The 19,726-nt window shown below is 40.1% G+C and overlaps 1 protein-coding gene across 1 annotated transcript; it reads left to right on the top strand.

Moving 5' to 3' along the window:
• Positions 1–6,107: 6,107 nt before the first annotated feature.
• LOC121514188 (fucolectin-1-like) lies at positions 6,108–17,678 on the top strand. The gene is made up of 6 exons (XM_041794289.1): positions 6,108–6,149; positions 8,383–8,464; positions 8,670–8,955; positions 10,340–10,494; positions 14,143–14,431; positions 17,528–17,678. The coding sequence occupies exons 2-6, from the start codon at positions 8,401–8,403 to the stop codon at positions 17,676–17,678; spliced, it is 945 nt and encodes a 314-aa protein (XP_041650223.1). The 5' UTR covers positions 6,108–6,149; positions 8,383–8,400.
• Positions 17,679–19,726: the final 2,048 nt, after the last annotated feature.

Here is a 19,726-nt window from a genome sequence, read left to right as displayed (position 1 = left end):
CATGGTAGAAATGCATGGTAACACATCCTTGCGTTTACTGACAATGGTTTTCTGAAGTTTTCCCAAGCCCACATTGCAATATCCCCATTATGCCACTGCACTTTCTGCTGGCAGTGACACTTTTTACCAGCTTTTCTCCCTCATGCCGCTGCAGAAAGCTAAGGCCAGTCTCAGGCTCAGGCTGATATGTAATTGGTCAAAACCGATCAGACAAATGCACAAGAAAAAATCCAGACCCAACATTCCTGTTTAGAATCTGAAAATAAAGTTTAACTGTTTTATAATCATTTCTATAACATGTTTTAGGAATACAAGAAGCTGGGGAAGAGTTCATGTGTTTGTGTTTTTGTAAAATAAAGCAGATCATGATAAAATGTTGAAATATTTGGAGCAGTGTCAGCTGAAGAGAGAGAAGTTTCAGGGAAAGTTCATGTTGTGTAACTTCAAAAGAATCCGCATCTAAGCATTTTCAACACTAAGAGTTATGAATTTTTTGCTATTTTGCCAGTGTAACCCTTGTTTGGGGACTAGGAGCCCAGAAGAAGTGTCCAAATCAGTCACTGAGACCAATTTATGATTTAACATTTGCCGGCTCTAGTTGGAAATAAAAGGAAAAGAAATAGCTTTACAACACATTTAGATTTCAACAACATACAAAAACATCAGTTATAGCAGTTTCAAGTATCAAATTAGCCAAAATCAAATGTATCTTGGGTGCACCCATTTAGTTTAACCTGAATTCTATGTAACAGCTTCAAATTCAATACCTATTCCAATTCTCAGTCCACAATAACAAGTGTGGCAGGGTGAAGTCCACCCCCCCCCACAGTGCCGTGGAGCTGCAGGTACTTATGTAATTGGCACCTTTGATTAAGAGGCGCTGCGACACTGCATAAAGCAGGCTGGTTGTGCCATGCCCCAGAGGCTCATCCAGGCGTCCTCCTGGAGACAGACTTCCCCATTGTTTGGCGTGGTGTGGTGCTGCTGGCATGCTCACGGTCAGCGTGGCTTCCTTGGGTGTCGCTTCTTTGAGTGTCTGCTGCTGGTATAAGGTAAGCCCCTTTGGGAATTGTTTTGTGGCACATTTTAAAGTGTGCATAATTGGCATTATACCTGCCTCCGCTCTCTCACTTTTACAGCGGGCTGGCATGTCCATTTGGCCCGGTGAGACTTTGGAGAGGCTGCGAGTGGCGCTGGGTTTCGCCTTTCTGAGGTAGGCTGCTCATTTCCTCCTTTTCTTTCTGTGTTGAGATTTGGCCATAAATCTAAAGGTTAATTTTTATCTGGTCTCTGGCTGTTTGTAGTACCGTGCTGTGATTCTGTGGCTCTGCAGCTCTGCAGCTGCTTCTCATTCCCTGAGGTTCGGCATTCCCCTTCCTGGCCAAGCTGCGCACCGTGGTTGAGGTTGAGGACTTGGCATTTCCGGCTTCCACTCCCTGGCTTTTACTGCCGTTTTGTCAACTCTGTTTTGTTTTGGATCCATTTTATCAACTCTGTTTCCTCCACTCAGTGTTTGTACTCCGTTTTGGTGCTCCGTTTTGTAAACTCCATTTCGCCTGTGTGTTAACTCTGGGCTAATGTACATTGGGCTTACATTGTAGACCAGGACAGTAATAGAACGCTACAACTGTCTTAAAGGTAGACTATGCAATTTTTTTTCTTCTAGGTGTCGTAGGAGAGCAAAGCCTTGAAAATGTAAACAAAGAGGAGTTTTTGACACACCTCCGCCACTTTGAAGCCTCCCCCCTTTACCAAACCAGAGTTTTAATTCAGTGTGTTGATACTAGGGATGCACGATATTGGATTTTTGCCGATATCCGATATGCCGATATTTCGAAACAAATTTTGGCTGATACAGATACCGATATTTAATTCCATTTTTTCCCCTGTTATAAACACCAATTCCATCATGGACTCCAATTTTTTTTTTAATATTGGTAGTCAATTTTTGTACAAACTGACAAAACATTTGATTTTTATCAGAACTGAAGGATAAATTGTTTTTTGTTTTGTTTTGTTTTTTTTCAAATACAGCCATACACTAATGACAAACTTACAGTAATGTCTTTGGATTACATGTGTATTACATGCTTACATGTATTTTTAACAGTACAGCCAAAGTCATCTGCATTTTTTGAGGGCAATGAGCAGCATTAAAATAACCTGCTTACTCTGAGCTCCACAGTGCAAAAGAGAAATAGCTTATACATTAAGACTGATTCTCCTTATTACTCAGCCAGTTTGCAGGATGGCTCCCTGAGATACTCCTGACAAAGGGCTTTAAAAACAGCAACACAGATTCTTAAATGCAAAAAAATCTAGCTATAGTTCAGAGCTCAATTATAATTATAAATTTCTGAGACTCAAGATGAACAGAAATAAAACTTCAACTAAAGTAGTTCTCCTGATTCTGCTTTAAACAGCGCAAACTTACTAAGCAACCAAGTTTAATGGACATTTTACTGTAAACAGCTCTGTAACAAAACAGTGACAAAACATCTCCAATGCTGGACACACCTTCGTGCACCTTCGAGTGTGCACAGGAGACGGCACTCAGAAGTCCGTCATGGCTTTTGCCATGTTTCGCGCATGTCACGTAGGACGACATGCACATTCTTTTTATTTCTATCTAAACATGTCATCAAAAGCGGCTGCAACTGCGGCTGCTGAGTGAGCACTCCTGAGAGTGTAGGACAGACTTTTTAAGGGTAAAATCCTCATCTACCCACGGAGGCAGTGAGGCTAAACGTGATGATGTCAATATATCCGTGGTGAAGCTAATATGTTTAGCTTTAATGAGGAGCTTCTCTACGTGACTGGAAACGAAGTTTTGCAGTTCAGGTAAGGCTATAAGCACCTGCTAGGCATAATGTAGTGGGGCTTTAAATGCATCACAGGTCGGTATATTCCACCACGCTGAAAGGCTGATTATCAAGAGCTATAAATTCAGTGATTTTCCTGTTCAGCTCCTTACCTTTGGGTGGTCACTGCTGTATTTTTTAGCTTTGTTGAATGACTTAAGTAGAGGCTGCTGCCGAGTTTTCCCTGGCATGAAGTTTTGCCAGTCTTTATAGTCCTTATAGTCATCACGTTGGCGGTTTTTTAGATGCAAAATTAAACTGGTGGTGTTAAAGGCATGTTGTCGAGCTCCTCCAAGCATCTGATGTACTTTACAAGTGATGCAAACAGCTACTTTGCTGTCTTGTTCCCACACCTCAGACTTCTGCCACACAGCTGACATGTTGTTGATTGTTGTTGGCGCACGTCCGGCGTCATCGCATGCGCTTAATTATGACGTCATATTATCGGCCAAACATATCGGCGTAAATTTTACTATCGGCTGATACCGATAATTAACTTTTTAAGCTATTATCGGCTGATACCGATATACTACCGATAATATTGTGCATCCCTAGTTGATACCGTACTCAGAAAAACATTTACATAGCATATGTTTGATTTTTATTACATTTAAGTGTAAAATGTCGGATATTCTACCTTTAAGGATTATCTTGGAGTAATAACATTTGTGTTAAGTTACTCATTTAAATTCTTTTCTTTTGGTTTGTTTCAGTTGGGGTTGATTTGTGTAATCCCCCTGCTCTGTTAAGTCTAGCCCCAAAACAGCTAATTTATTGGGCCACTTGGATTGTGCAACTTATTTTTGATAGAAAGACTTTTATGGACAACTGCTGTTTTAAATATTGATCTTTTTTAATAAGGTTTGTCAATTCTTTGGAAAACATATGTCTCTGTCCTAATGAGTACCAAACCTATGTGACCTTTTACCATTGAGTGTACTGGGTGCTCTTCTGAGTAATGTCCTGGGGTTGAAATTTCCCCAAGTGGCGTTGTTGGACAAAATTAAACTAATCCCCATTTAAAAATATTCCTAAATAAAACAACTTTAAGAATAAAACAAATCCTAAACTAAGAATAATTTAACATACAAATTTATTTTATGATAAAACTAAATAAAAAGCAAAAATTAAAATGTGTACACAAGCCCACCCCACCACACAAGGTAAACCCTTATATTGACTTGAATTACAAACACCAGTCACTTGAGGATAGCTCCCTACACATCAACCACTAACACAGTTCCCAGAATGAGGTGTTTAGTCGAGTCTAAGTGCAAAGAAAAGTCCACAAAGGTATGCTAAAGTCCAAGTTCTCAGGATAAAAGAAAAATAAGGCAAATCTTAGAGTTCTTGGGCGTATGTGAACGTATGTGTGTGAGAAAGAGGATTTAGCGATAGGGCTGAGTGTGAGTGTGCCTGTAAATTCAGGGCCTACCCCACTGGGTAGTGCAGCAGAACCTGTCCAGGGGTCACAGAGGTCTCTCTCTAGATCCAGGTAAGAAGGCTCGCCATGTAGCTCGCTGGACAGGTCAGCATGAAGAAAATCCAACATCAAATAAAAAAAGACCTGACCTGCCAACAGACAGGGTCAAAGAAATATCATGAGTTCTGAGTTATCGTTTATCTACTTTTAACTGTATTTAACATCATGAATTCTTAACATCGCACTTAAATTGCTATCAAATGCAGTAATGCAAATGAATGAACATTTAAATAACTTTTTCCAATAAAACATCATGAAATTGAACATTTATCTTTGGAGCATTTCCATTTTTAGTGTACAGACCTTAAACAGACACTTTAGTAGATTAAACAGCTTTAGCTGCTTTAAAATAACATTTTTCCCATAAAGTACAAAATCAAATTTATTCAACACAGTAAATACTTTTAAATGTAAACCATGTATTCAATAGAAACATTTATTTTTAGATATGTGTAACTGAAAGATGCTTCTGTGGATAAATACAGTGCTCATCACAGAGCAAATTGCAAAAGAGCTAGTATTAAAAGGAGTAAAACAATGATAAACATGATCACCGATCTCTGGATAGGTTGAGCACAGACATAAAACATGGCAGCGCCCAGTAAAGCACAGGTTTTCTTGTTTCCAGCAGTGTTACAAAAGTCTTCATTTTTTTCACACACTCTGAAAAACATAAAAAGCTAATGGCGTTGAGATTTAAGCTAGCGCTAGCTTCGCGATACTAACATGCTAACGAATATTGAGTTAAACAAACTCGTTTGTACTTACTTTCAGCAGGGAACACTTTGTCAAGGGTTGGGTTGTCTTCTTAAGAGGCCGTTTTGACTTTATCTCCTGGGTTTGTCACACATTACCGTCATTAAATCCACTTCTGATAACTGTTCTTCCAGCGTGCTCTGGTTGCTGTCTGTCTCTGCCTGCATGCGCGGTTTTTCGCTCCGTCACACACGTGTTGCCTAGCAACGGGAAGGTGGAATTTACTGCTAGAAACAGGCTTCTGATTTGCTGATCCCCCAACCTTTCTTCAGCAGAATAAGAGCGCTTAATTTTTTTCATTTTAAATCATATTTCTTCTTTTAGGATTATTTTATTTGACTCCCCGTCCTGTACCGTATTCAGTTCAAAATTCTGCTCCTAGCTCACAATCCATCAATCTTGGTCCTCTTCCTTGTTTGTTTGCACGCTTGCTTTCTTGTGTCTTGTATCTTTTAAGCTTGCACAGTGTCTTTGAGGTTGTGAAAAAGTGTTCTATAAATGAAAATTATCTAAGCAATGCTGAGTATTGAAATAACTCATAGCAATAGCAGTCATGGGCCCCTCTATGTGGTTGGGCCCCAGAAAGATTCTCTCTTTATTCCTTCAATAGACAGCCTTATCTGGAGGTATCAGACTTCTCACATGAATGCATAAACTGATCAATAACCAGGTCATTACTTTTAAACAGCCTATATAAGCATTCTAGTTTGTAATTTTTTGCTATTTTTCTCATTTGGTCCTACACGCTTTCTGTAGAACTGCACGTTTAAATGAGGACACTATTAAAAGAACCGTATGTACATTTGCAAAACAGAAAATAAAACAAAGACGTGGTAGAAAACTTCATAGAAGGTTTCTTATCTGTGACCTAAATAACCAAAGTGTTATCAGACAAGGAAGCATGAAGTCACCTGTGGTTAATCATTAATAAACAACATTTTATAAGATGTGACTATAAATACCATACTGTGGTCAACGCTCAGTTATGATCAGCCTTCAACATTAACAGCAGCTCCTTGTCTTCTTCTGTGCTTTCTTTGCAAGAAAAGGTAGGTGGTTATACTCCAATAATAATGTTTTTAACCCTTTTTAAGCTTAAGAAATTAGCCTACAGATTGTTTAGGACTGTGGGACTGTATTACATTGCACTTCAAAGCGTCCATAGTAATTTAATACATTACCTTGTGCTAATTAAAACATTGTGATGCTTCAATTATATATATATATATATATATATATATATATATATATATATATATATATATATATATATACATACATACATATATAAACAAGCCATGAGGTCAAAGGAACTGCCTGCAGAGCTCAGAGATAAGAGGATTGTTGACAGGCTCAGATCTGAGAAGGGTGCAAAAATTTCCCCTGCACTGATGGTTCCCGAGAGCACAGTGGCCTGCGTAATGTTGGGTGTGGACATTTTTTTTTTTGTAGGACCTAGAAGCAGACACAGATGAGGTGATTTATTGTTGAGACTGGGGAGTGGCAGGGTTGTAGGCTGGCTGGTTGGTTAGGATAGAGCTAAGAAAATGGGTGATTCTGAAGCAGCTGGTTTTCCATTGTTGTTTTACTTGAGTTGTCTTGATGGCAGAATTTGCAGGATCTGAACACAGAGAAAAAGGCTATTAGAATGTCTGGAAGAATACAAAAATTTAAAAAGTAGAAAAACTCTGAATTTAAATTGAACGGAGCGGCCGTAATAGTCTGATGATGACTTGTGCTGAGACCAGGCTTCTTGTATTGAAGTAGACGAGTGGATGGAATGCAGGTGTGTGATCCTCGTGATCAAGCCAGGTGCTTACTTGTTGATTGTGAGGTGTGGCACACATAGACAGACAGGGGACACGAGGGAAACAGAAAACAAAAACAGAAGGTAAACAAGGCTGTGACTCATAATTCTTAAATGGAGGAAGTTTGACACAACCAGGACTCTTCCAAGAGCTCAGCCAAACTGAACAATTGGGGAGACAGCCTTAGTCAGAGAGGTGACCACGAACCTGATGGTCACTCTGACTGAGCTCCAGAGATCCTGTGTGGGGACGGGATAAAGCTCCAGTAGGACAACCATCACTGCAGCCCTCCACTGATCTGAGCTTTATGGCAGAGTGGCCAGACGAGAGCCTCTCCTCAGTGCAAAACACATGAAAGCCTGCAAAGAACTCACATGTGAAAGCCGGGCATCCAACTCTTGGAAGGGTCCTGGTTGTGCCAAACTTCTTCTAATTGACAATTCTGGAGGCCACTGTGCTCTTAGGAACCTTCAGTGCAGCAGAAATGTTTTGTAGCCTTCTCCAGACAATCCTGTCTCTGAGCTCTGCAGACAGTTCCTTTGACCTCATGGCTTAGTCTTTGCTTTCTGCATTGTCAGCTGTGAGGACTTCTAGAGGTGTGTGCCTTTCTAAATCATGTCCAATCAGTTTAATTTACCAAAGATGGACTCCAATCAAGGTGCAGAAACATCACAGAAAAGATCCAGAGACATAGGCACCTGAGCTAAATTTTGAATGTTGTAGTAAAGCAGGGGTGTCAAACTCAAGGCCCGAGGGCCAAATCAGGCCCGTGGTACTGTTGTTCCCAGCCAGCAAGATCATATCATATTGCTGTTATAATTGACCTGCTGGTATGAGGTCTGCAGATTTACGACAGTATAAAAATGTAAGCTTAACCTTCAACAGGTGAAAAAGTAGAGTGAAAACATTCAGGTGCAAAGTCCTGAGTGTGGAAAAAAATCAATTTGTTTTCATTTCAGATTTTCAATTTTGCATCGCACAATAACATTTGTTTGACTTTTTATTTCATATTTTAACCTCTTAAATTCACAATTTTTACTTTTTACATCAAAGTTCAACCTTTTAAATTCACAGTTGTGAATTTAAGGTCATATTTGGACCTTTTCAACTCACTGTTTCAAATTTGATCTCACCCTTTGACCTTTAAACTTGCAACTTTGGCTTTTTTTAATCTGATAACCATTTATGATCAGTGCTCAGTTAGTTTTTCCCAATTTTTTTTCTGGTGCAAATGACAATTTATGGTTAAATCTTGACCCTAGTATTTCCCGAATGCACTGTCAATTCTGAACAGATGGGGCTTCTCCCTTTTTTTTTGCTCATTTACTGTAACTTAACCACATATTCTTTGAAATGTTTATGTAATTTTACGGACATTTGACACTCAGGCTCTATAGTTTGTTGTAGTTTTGGACTGGAGACATTTCAAACAGTAGTAATGGTCATTTTATTGTTGCAATTTTGTTTTTGCCAGTCTGTATCAAACAGAACCATGAAACACAGCACGGCTCTGCTCCTGCATCTCCTCCTGGGCTCATGTTCAGCCTACACTTACCGTAAGTACATTCTCCACATGAATTAGCTCACATTACAAGAAATCTGTGTGGAAAATCATTATCTTGAACCTTTTACGTTACATTTATTTGTTGTTACTGATTTAAGAATGAATCATCTAATTTTTTACATTTAAGTCGGCCCCATGTTTAGTCTTTTACACCTTTGTAACACCTCTAATGTGAATTTCAAATGTTTACTCCAAAGAAAACGTGGCCATACGTGGAAAAGCAACCCAGTCAACCCAGGCTGACAGCACATATTCAATGGCTGGCAATGCCATCGATGGAAACCGAGATCATGACTTGAACTCTGGATCATGTACGCACACTTTATCCCAGACCAACCCCTGGTGGAGAGTAGACCTGCTGGACTCCTACATCGTCACCTCCCTCATCATCACCAACAGAGGAGACAGTGCTGCAGAGAGACTCGACGGGGCCCAGATTCACATTGGAAACTCTTTAGATCACAATGGAGTAGCAAACCCACAGTGAGTGAATGATGTTATGCCAACTTTACACCAAAAAACATTTTAAGAGAATTTCTAGAATCTCTGAAGTTGAAATAGATCATGGGACTGGGCTGTGTTGGGGAACTATTACATTTAAAACTAAGATTTTGCCATTATCTTCTGAGAAACTAACCTGTTAAAATACAGTTTTCCTTTCTTTCTCTGTTGTTACAATCAAGGCCGCCCATAAGGGAATAAAGAGGAGAGTGTCCTGGGGCCCATGGAGGTCAGCAGAATTATGGTCCACAGTGAAGTTAAGCTGTGATAACCATATGTCTCATTTAAACTGACTAATATCCACTTCTATCAAAGCAACAAAAAATGCTGTAGTACAATATGGCATTTTCAAAATACAAACCCATTTTCTTAAAAAAGAATTAACTTTTATTTAGCAGTGTCAAGATTGACTGGCGACCGGGATGGATTGATGGATTAAACTAATCCATTTGGAAAGGAATACCAGACTTCAAGCCATGACGTGCACAAATGTTAGGATACCAGAGACTAAAGTAGAAGGAACTGTAATCACTTTAAGGGGAAAATAACTAAATAATAGCAGAATAAATGTGAAAATTGCAGTCATGAAAAAGGGGTTAAAAAGTGGCACCAAATAATAATTTTAATATCAGAATCCAATGATAGCTTGACACACTTTTTAATTTCAAAATGAGGTAACCATTAGCCGGGACACTAGCCTCAATGCTACAGATCCAACACACATTCACTTAAACTATCAATATTTCACAACTGGGGAGGGCCCCCTACTGGGTTTTTCAGGGGCCCAAGCAATTCTGTGGGAGGCCTTGGTTACACCAAAAGAGAAGTTTTTTTTAAGTAATTAGGAAGTTTGATGAAAAAGCTAAGTAAGATCAGATTATTTAAATTGTAAAACTAACACACTGCATTACTCATCACAACAAAAACTAGAATGGCCATCTGAGGCAGCAGACCCACGCTTAAGCAGCGCCACCGAGGAACTCACGCTCCCATTGATTACTATGGTGTTCAAAATTTCGAAGTCCGAGAAAAAACTGAACAGGTGCACGGATCATCACCAAAATCTAATCGATTCTCCTCTGTCACCATCCCAGTATTCCCTGAAAGTTTGGTGAAGATCCGACTTTCCGTTCTCGAGTTATGTTGTACACATACAAAGAAAGAAACAAACAAAGATACGGAACCCTTCACATAACCCCCTACCGTTTTTATGGGTAAAACAATCTGAGCACTTCAACAGACTACTTTGTTTCACACTAAGTAAAAACTAAGTAAAAATAAAAGAATGTCTGATTGTATTGTGTCCCAGTGAATATGACCTCGAGAAATCCAAGTCTTTCACTTCTATGTCTCTCCTCTCCTGCAGGGTTGCAGTAATCCCTCATATTCCAGCTGAAAGGTTTTTAAAAATTCCCTTAACCAAACTTGTGGAGGGACGTTATGTGACTGTGACTCTGACTGGACATGACAAGATCCTTAGCCTCTGTGAAGTGGAAGTGTACGGATACCGTGCACCAACAGGTGAGAATTTGAACATTAATGTCACTGACCAGATCATGCAGCCTTATTTTCTATACAGCTGTGTTCACCATTTGAAATTATTTCACTTTAATGTCAAAACAAGCAACTTTGTGAGATTCTCTAATGGCCTACATCACATCAGTGGTGTTCTGGTATCAGCTGGAGGCCAAACAAAGCAAAACTGGAGGCAAACACAGGAGTACAAAAGTCTAAAAAAGTTGTTTTGTTACATTGTTGGATTAAAGAGATAATATTTATGGCTCAAAGCTGAAATTTGACTGTATTCATACATTTCAGTGACTTGACTGGTGGAGGCCTTGAGGGCCAAAGGAGCGTAGAACCATGGGACCTTCCATTGACCACTATGTGGAGCTAATTAACGATCATTAGCTAATCATGACAGAAGGTGTTGTTGCAATTTTTCTCTGTTGCTGGTGAACAAAAGAAATATTAGACAATCTGCCGGCTGACAAAAAAGGCTTATTCTTGCAAGGTCAATCAACACATACAGCGGTCAGTAAGCATCAAAAGACAGAGAGAGAGATAGAGAGAGAGAGAGGGAGAGAGAGAGAAAGAGAGAAAGGGGGAGGGAGAGGGAGAAGGAGAAGGAGAAGGAGAGGGAGAGGGAGCCGTGCAAGAAAGCAGACTCGGGACAGAAAAGAACCCCAGCATTGGGAGACGAGCACCTTTATCTTTGTGCAACGCCCCCTAACTATATAGATGTGTATAGTGTACATATAGATATGTTTGAGCTACACCTCTGTCTGGGCACAATCTACACCCGCACAGGGCTTTGTTTCCAGGCGGTGTGGACATCGCACAAAAGGGACATTTTGATTCAGCCAGGAAGAAGGTTTCAAAAAACCTACACATGGTGGGGGGTTTTGGAGGTCTGGAGATCACACAAAGGGACCTTCTGATTCAGTCATGGGCTCCAGGTTTAACACTTGGTCAGGAAAACTGGCAGTCACCTTTTGTTGCTTTGTATATGCATTAAGGACCACACCTTTCGTTTCCCTATGTCTGTGAGAGGATAGGCGTCAGAGAAAGAGAATGGTGGAGGGTGTTGGGGTGTTGAGGCAAGGAAACCATTTACCACTACAAAGGTTATGTGCAGCAATGTCTTAAAGGTAGACTATGCGATTTTTTTCCCACAAGTTATCGTAGGAGAGCAAAGCCTTGAAAATGTAAACAAAGAGGAGTTTTTGACACACTTCCGCCACTTTGAAGCCACCCCCTTTAGCCTCTGTTGACCCTAAACACCGATCATATACAAGTTTATATGTAATGTTCAAGGCATCCTTTACAGCTAATGTCTTGTTTCAGCTGCAGTAAACCATTTTACAAGCTCTTCTTATCCTGGCCGGTTATGTTATAGCATCAATTAAACATGAAAACATCAGCTTCAAACAAGACTTGGGTGATTTGAGATAAACAAAATTTGAGACACTACCTGATTTGAGTAGAGCTACCTCCGTCTGCAGCCTCTATTGATTAGCAGCAGGCTAACATTAGCACGCCTAGCTTCCATTCATTTTTACCCCACATTTATTTCAGCTGCCTTATCGCACTCAGCTTAAATGTCCAACCATAAGAATAGTGCTGTGTCAATAAATCAACACTGGACAAATGTTGAGACAATGCGCACAACGAATGAAAAGATGTAGCCTACTCACGCATCCACGAGAGGCAAAGCCAGTTCTGAGTCATGCGAGAGCTTTTTAGCGTCGCGTAGGGCTCACCAGAGAGGAAAAGCAAGTCTGATATTAACTCTAGTTTTTCCTTTTGCTTTGTCAGAGGGTTTCCTAGACTAATGTTGAGGCTTTTAGGTGGAGGGGAAGCAGGTGGCAGGCCTTCGGTCGGCTGCTTCCGACTGGAGTCTGCCATTTACACTCCTCTCAGCTGTTTGGGTGAAACATTTACCTGCAGCAGCACTGCTGCCCCTGGGGTACATCTAGGAGGAGAGGGGCGTGTGCCAGAGGAGAAGATTACCTTACCTTACCTCTTTTTATTTCTATCTAAACATGTTATCAAAAGCGGCTGCAACTGCGGCTGCTGAGTGAGCACTCCTGAGAGTGTAGGACAGACTTTTTAAGGGTAAAATCCTCATCTACCCACGGAGGCAGTGAGGCTAAACGTGATGATGTCAATATATCCGTGGTGAAGCTAATATGTTTAGCTTTAATGAGGAGCTTCTCTACGTGACTGGAAACGAAGTTTTTCAGTTCAGGTAAGGCTATAAGCGCCTGCTAGGCATAATGTAGTGGGGCTTTAAATGCATCACAGGTCGGTATATTCCACCACGCTGAAAGGCTGATTATCAAGAGCTATAAATTCAGTGATTTTCCTGTTCAGCTCCTTACCTTTGGGTGGTCACTGCTGTATTTTTTAGCTTTGTTGAATGACTTAAGTAGAGGCTGCTGCCGAGTTTTCCCTGGCATGAAGTTTTGCCAGTCTTTATAGTCCTTATAGTCATCACGTTGGCGGTTTTTTAGATGCAAAATTAAACTGGTGGTGTTAAAGGCATGTTGTCGAGCTCCTCCAAGCATCTGATGTACTTTACAAGTGATGCAAACAGCTACTTTGCTGTCTTGTTCCCACACCTCAGACTTCTGCCACACAGCTGACATGTTGTTGATTGTTGTTGGCGCACGTCCGGCGTCATCGCATGCGCTTAATTATGACGTCATATTATCGGCCAAACATATCGGCGTAAATTTTACTATCGGCTGATACCGATATACTACCAATAATATCGTGCATCCCTAGTTGATACCGTACTCAGAAAAACATTTACATAGCATATGTTTGATTTTTATTACATTTAAGTGTACTGCCTGATTTACACTACCTGATTTGAGTAGAGCTACCTCCGTCTGCAGCCTCTATTGATTAGCAGCAGGCTAACATTAGCACGCCTAGCTTCCATTCATTTTTACCCCACATTTATTTCAGCTGCCTTATCGCACTCAGCTTAAATGTCCAACCATAAGAATAGTGCTGTGTCAATAAATCAACACTGGACAAATGTTGAGACAATGCGCACAACGAATGAAAAGATGTAGCCTACTCACGCATCCACGAGAGGCAAAGCCAGTTCTGAGTCATGCGAGAGCTTTTTAGCGTCGTGTAGGGCTCACCACAGAGGAAAAGCAAGTCTGATATTAACTCTAGTTTTTCCTTTTGCTTTGTCAGAGGGTTTCCTAGACTAATGTTGAGGCTTTTAGGTGGAGGGGAAGCAGGTGGCAGGCCTTCGGTCGGCTGCTTCCGACTGGAGTCTGCCATTTACACTCCTCTCAGCTGTTTGGGTGAAACATTTACCTGCAGCAGCACTGCTGCCCCTGGGGTACATCTAGGAGGAGAGGGGCGTGTGCCAGAGGAGAAGATTACCGCCCCAATCCGGTCCGGACAGAGTTATAAACATCCCATGTAAACAAAACTACAGGGTACCGAAGTTTTAATTCAGTGTGTTGATACTGTACTCAGAAAAACATTGACATAGCATATGTTTGGTTTTTGTTACATTTAAGTGTAAAATGTTGGATATTCTACCTTTAAGTACTTCCATTTATGCTGACTTTATGATAGTTATAACATAAGACTGAAACAAATGCAGACATGAGTACTAAATATATTTACTTTTTTTAGGAGAGAACCTTGCACTCAAAGGAAAAGCCACACAGTCATCATTTTATGACGCAGAAGGCGTTGCATACAATGCCATTGATGGGAATCGTAACAATGACCGGGCTGTTGGGTCCTGCACTCACACCAAACATGACTTTGGTCCCTGGTGGCGACTGGATCTGATAAATACCCATAGAGTGTTTTCTGTTAAGATCACAAACCGCAGAGATTCCCGGTTCTCCTCACGACTGAACGGAGCAGAGATTCGTATTGGAGATTCTATTGACAACAATGGCAACAGCAATTCCAGGTAGGATTTTTATTACACATTTATGAAAAAACTAACAAAAGGAAGTATCACATTGACATAAGTATTCAGACCCTTCACTCAGTACAGAGTTGAAGCACTTTTGGCAGCAGTTACAGGCTTGTGTCTTTTTCAATATGATCCAATAAACTTTCTACACTTGGACTGGGGGCGTTTTCTGCCATTTTTCTTTGCAAATCCTATGAAGTCATTTGCTGACAAGTCCGAAATTATGTGAAAAATCTGAAAATCTGAAAACAGAAATCCAAGCTCACCATCATGAGCAAACAAACAGAGGTATGGTTGCTAAAGACCACAAAACATCTACTCAAAAGTCCCATTTCTTTAAATGGGAAATGAAGAATTAAAGGAGAGCTTAGTTGTATTTAAGAAACTTAAGAAACTGCAGCATTTCGTGACCAAAACATGCACGGTGGGGTCTCATTATGATGAGGGATGGGCATTGTTAATTCTTACTGAAACTGATACTGTTATCAGTTCTCCTTATTGATCTGAGTCCTTATCGATACCACTAATGACACTTTTCTATAGATTGGGGTAAAGACAAAATGAGGACAAAAACTTACAATAGAAGTGGTAAGAACTAAGTTGTGTTTGAGCTAAAATTTCATTGGTCAGTCTGTAACATTTATTCTATAACCCTAAAATATAAACAATTTCCAATTATTGGGAGGTTGCAGTCATCACAGGGAGGGGGATGAAATTACACGTTAATTGAAGCAATTTGTTGTTTTAGCAAAGTGCTTCTCCTTTTTATCACATTAATGAAGTCGAAGAATAGCAGATCAGTTCTGGTCTTGACCGGTCTTGATGCAAAATCCTGAGTCCAGCCAGTCCGAGACAGAGACAAGACAGAGTAAAAATGCTCTTGAGCTTAGTACAAGACCAAGACCTTCAAAATGTGGCCTGAAGACCAAGACCGGTCTCAAGTACTACAACACTACCATGCTTCACTGTTGAGATGGTAATGAACAGGTGATGAGCGGTGCCAGGTTTCCTCTTGACATATAGAGTTGAGGCCAAACAGTTCGATCTTGGTTTGATCTGACCAGAGTCTCTAATTTCTTACAGGTGTTTTTTTTTTTTGTTTGTTTTTTTTTTGTTTGCATTCCAAGTGGGCTTTCGTGTGTTTTGCACTGAGGAGAGGCTTGCATCACTCTGCCATAATGTCCAGATCAGTGGAGGGCTGCAACTTTATCCCATCTCCATAAAGGATCTCTGGAGCTCAGTAAGAGTGACCATCGGGGTCTTGATTACCTCTCTTACTAAGGCTGGCCACACACTACTAACCTTGCAGAGCAGATGGATTAGCCCTTTTCCTTGTTTTTCCACTGGTGAATCCATCTTGCAAAGCTCCCATCTGAACCGTTTGGGCCCGGTTAGAAAGTGACAGGACCAACCAGCAATGAGGGCCAGTACTTTCAGGCGCAGCAGAGTTGTGACGTAAACAAGCAGCAGCAAGAGCTGGTGCAGTTATGGAGGAAGACATTAGCATGGATGCTGATAAAGTTCCAGTTTGATCAGAACTTGGCAACATTTCTTCGTTAAAAGAAGAACAAAGAACAGCAGTGAGTTGTTTTCTTTTCAAGAACGGCAAAAGTCGAGATCTTACATGTCTATAGTCGCTGTGTTTCTCGTTATTCCTCAGTAGCTGTGCACACGCAGCTTGCTAGCTGCTACGTCAGGTGCTTTGTTGCTCTGATCGGCCCATAGAGATGTGACAAACAGAACATTCACCCAATCATACTCCGAGGATTTTTCAAAGCCTCTGCCTTTTCTCAAACATTTCCTATTGAAGCTTTCCCAGATGGATGTGTGAAACACATCCATCTGGCGTGTCAGGTTAACACACTACAGGATTTTAAGCCCAATTCGGGGCAAGATTTGTCTCCCCCGACGATCGTGGGGCATATCCCGAGGAGTCTCGTCGCAAACGACTGTTTGTCTGAATAATCCTTGTGTGTGGTGTCAACACGATTGTTTTACTGCACCAAACCGCGTTGAAGCCTCCAAAATCCTGAATCGTAAATATCAAATGTGTTCGATATTTATGATTCTAGGTCATAGTGCCGCTGACGGAGTACCCACAACAACCAGTGAAAGTGAGCAGACGGGGTAGCATCACAGCCGGATCATGCGTGCTTTCACCGCTCACAATCATTAACACAACTTTAAATTAACTCATTCCAGGATTTCATACCGAGTCTTTCCCATGTTTATGATTTTTGCTTCACCTGTAACGCATGCCAGGGCAGCCTGTTGTGGAGAGACAGCAAGAGGGTATCGACAAACATCCGTGTTTGTTTGTTTTTTGTTTTTTTTTCCTGAAGTCACGTGATCACCGAGGTCGTTGGCAGGTTGGCAGGTGTGTGGTCTCCAGTGATCTGACAGTCTGGCTGAGTCATCTGGTGTGTGCGTTCAGAGGATTAAAGATGAAAAATCTTTGGAAATTATCCTCATATCTGTGGTCTCACACGGTTTTAAAATCGTTTCAGATTTAAAAATCATCTAGTGTGTGGCCGGCCTAAGGCCACTCTCCCCTGATTGCTCAGTTTAGCCGGGCAACCAGCTCTCAGAAGAGTCCTATTCTGCCAAACTTCTTCAATTTGAGAATTCTGGAGGCCGCTGTGCTCTTGGGGACCTTCAGTGTAGCAGAAACTTTGTTGTAACCTTCCTCAGATCTGTGCCTGTCAACAATCCTGTCTCTGAGCTCTGCAGGCAGTTCCTCTGACCTCATGGCTTGGTTTTTGCTCTGATGCATCGTCAGCAAGGCCTTCTATAGAGACGTGTGTGCCTTTCTAAATCATGTCCTACCAGTTTAATTTACCACAAGTGGACTCCAGACAAGGTGTAGAAACATCTCTGCAACAATAAAGAGAAATGGGAGGCCCCTGAGCTAAATTACAGGTGTTGTTACAAAGGGTCTGAATGCTCAAGTCAATGTGATAACCGTTTTTTTAGAAAGGTCTATGTGCTTCATATGTACATCTCCAGCAGTGTAATAAAAGACAACACAATTTGTTGTGATTGGGATGCACATGTCCATGACAATCTAATCATTTCTGCTCCTTCCATTAGGTGTGCTGTGATTGAAAACATCCTGGCGGGTGTTACTGTTGAATTCCAGTGTAATGGGATGGATGGTCGCTATGTAAACATCGTTATCCCTGGTAGACATGAGTACCTGACCCTGTGTGAGGTGGAGGTTTATGGCTCTGTCCTGTATTAGGACAGGGATATGCAGGTGGATCTCCAAGATTAGAATATCAAGATAAAGTTCATTTTTTTCCTGTGATACACTCCAGAAAGTTAAATTCCAGTAAATTCTAGATACATCTCATACCAAGTGAAACATTTCAAGATGTTTTTGTTTGAATCTTAATGACTACAGCTCAAAGCTCATGAAAATGAAAAGTCCACCATCTCCAAATATTAGAATATTGTGGAAAAGTCCATTTGCAAACGTTTCCTGAGCCTTTATTATCAGTTTGATTCAGTTCAACAAAGCAGATTTCTAACTCATCCATAAGGCTTCAATCTGATTTTTTGAAAGGAACTGATCAATTAAAATGTTTACAGAATGATATGAACATTTTGTTTAACTGTTGTGAATGTAAGCCTTGCTGCTGTCGCTTATCCTGCTCTGTTACTGAATGTCTGATGTGAGCCAATCACAGGGCTTTAGTGTAGAATGTATACAATAAAATTAAACCAATGATTCATTATCTAAATGAGCTTAGACTTGTCTGTCTGCCAACACTTTGCTTTGTAATTCTTCATTTTTGAGCTTGAATTGACTGAAAGTTGAGGTTAATAGTTAGTTAGTGAAGTTTATTTCAAACATGTAAAAAAAAATCATAACAATGAAAACATAGTCATGTACCTTCAGAAGACATACAAATTTTGAAGAAAGAGATGAAACAGAACAATTACAAAAAAACTTAATGGTCAAGATTAGGCTACATGTTCGAAAAGGAGTGGGAAGAAGTGCAAACTTATTTAATCCCACCCCTTCTTAATACATTACAAAATAGAAATGTTTATTATTCTGTAAAGAAAATAATCACAGCTAGATTTATCTGTAATCCCCCTCTGATAAATATTTTACCCCATTAATACATGTTTAAACAACCAAAGTTGATAGTTTTGGAATCTAAACAGGTATTTACAGAGAAATACAACACAAACAACACCAAACCTTAAGATAAACAAGAAAAAACACCAAAACAGATAAATAAGCCACAAGCACCTGGTGATAATAAAACCCTTTCCTCATCCCTGTACCTTGTGAAAATCCCCCCCTTATACTGCTTTTTAAACTGGTTTATGTTTGGACATACCTTTAGCTCCACCTTCAAACTGCTTTTTTGCTTTGAATAGTATTTGGGCTGTTTGAAATTCTACAAGATCTGTAAATTTGAGTAATTTTGCCTGTAACAAAAGTGAATTGGTGTGATTCTGATATCCAGCTTTATGTATGATCTGTATAGCTCTCTTCTGCAGAATGAATAACGAATGTGTTGCACTTTTGTAATTATTGCCCCAAACCTCAGCGCAGTAATTCAGATACGGTAAAACTAGAGAACAGTAGAGAATGTGGAGTGATTTGTGATCTAAAACCTGTTTTGCTTTGTTTATTATTGCTATGCTTCTTGAAACTTTGGATTGTATGTGTTTAATATGTGATTTCCAGTTGATTTGTTCATCTATTTTCACCCCAAGAAATTTGATTTCATTAACTCTCTCAATATCAACACCATCTATCTGGATCTGGATCGAGACATTCGACCTGCAGTTGCCAAACAGTATTATTTTTGTTTTATTTAAGTTTAAAGATAATTTATTTCTATCAAACCATATTTTTATCTTGTGTAGTTCTGCAGTTATTATATTTAATAACTATTTCAGATCATTTCCATTACAAAAAATAATTGGTATCATCAGCAAACAAGACCATTTTCAATACCATTGATACTTTTGATAGGTCATTGATATAAAGAAGAAACAGCTTGGGACCCAACACTGACCCCTGGGGGACACCACAAGTAATGTCCAAACATTTTGAACAATGATCACCCATCTTCACAAACTGTTTCCTGTTGTTCAGATAGCTCCCCACCCAGTCTAATACTTAACCCCTGATTCCATATCGTTCCAGTTTATTGAGAAATATGTTGTGATTTACTGTATCAAATCCTTTTTATTTAGATCTATAAATATCCCAACTGCATGCTGTTTTTGGTCCAAAGAATTGGTTATGTCCTCTATTAAATCTAT

The sequence above is a fragment of the Cheilinus undulatus genome, linkage group 8 (assembly GCF_018320785.1).
Source record: "Cheilinus undulatus linkage group 8, ASM1832078v1, whole genome shotgun sequence".
In the NCBI taxonomy this organism is placed as follows: domain Eukaryota; kingdom Metazoa; phylum Chordata; class Actinopteri; order Labriformes; family Labridae; genus Cheilinus; species Cheilinus undulatus.
This window is presented reverse-complemented; position numbering and strand designations above follow the sequence as displayed.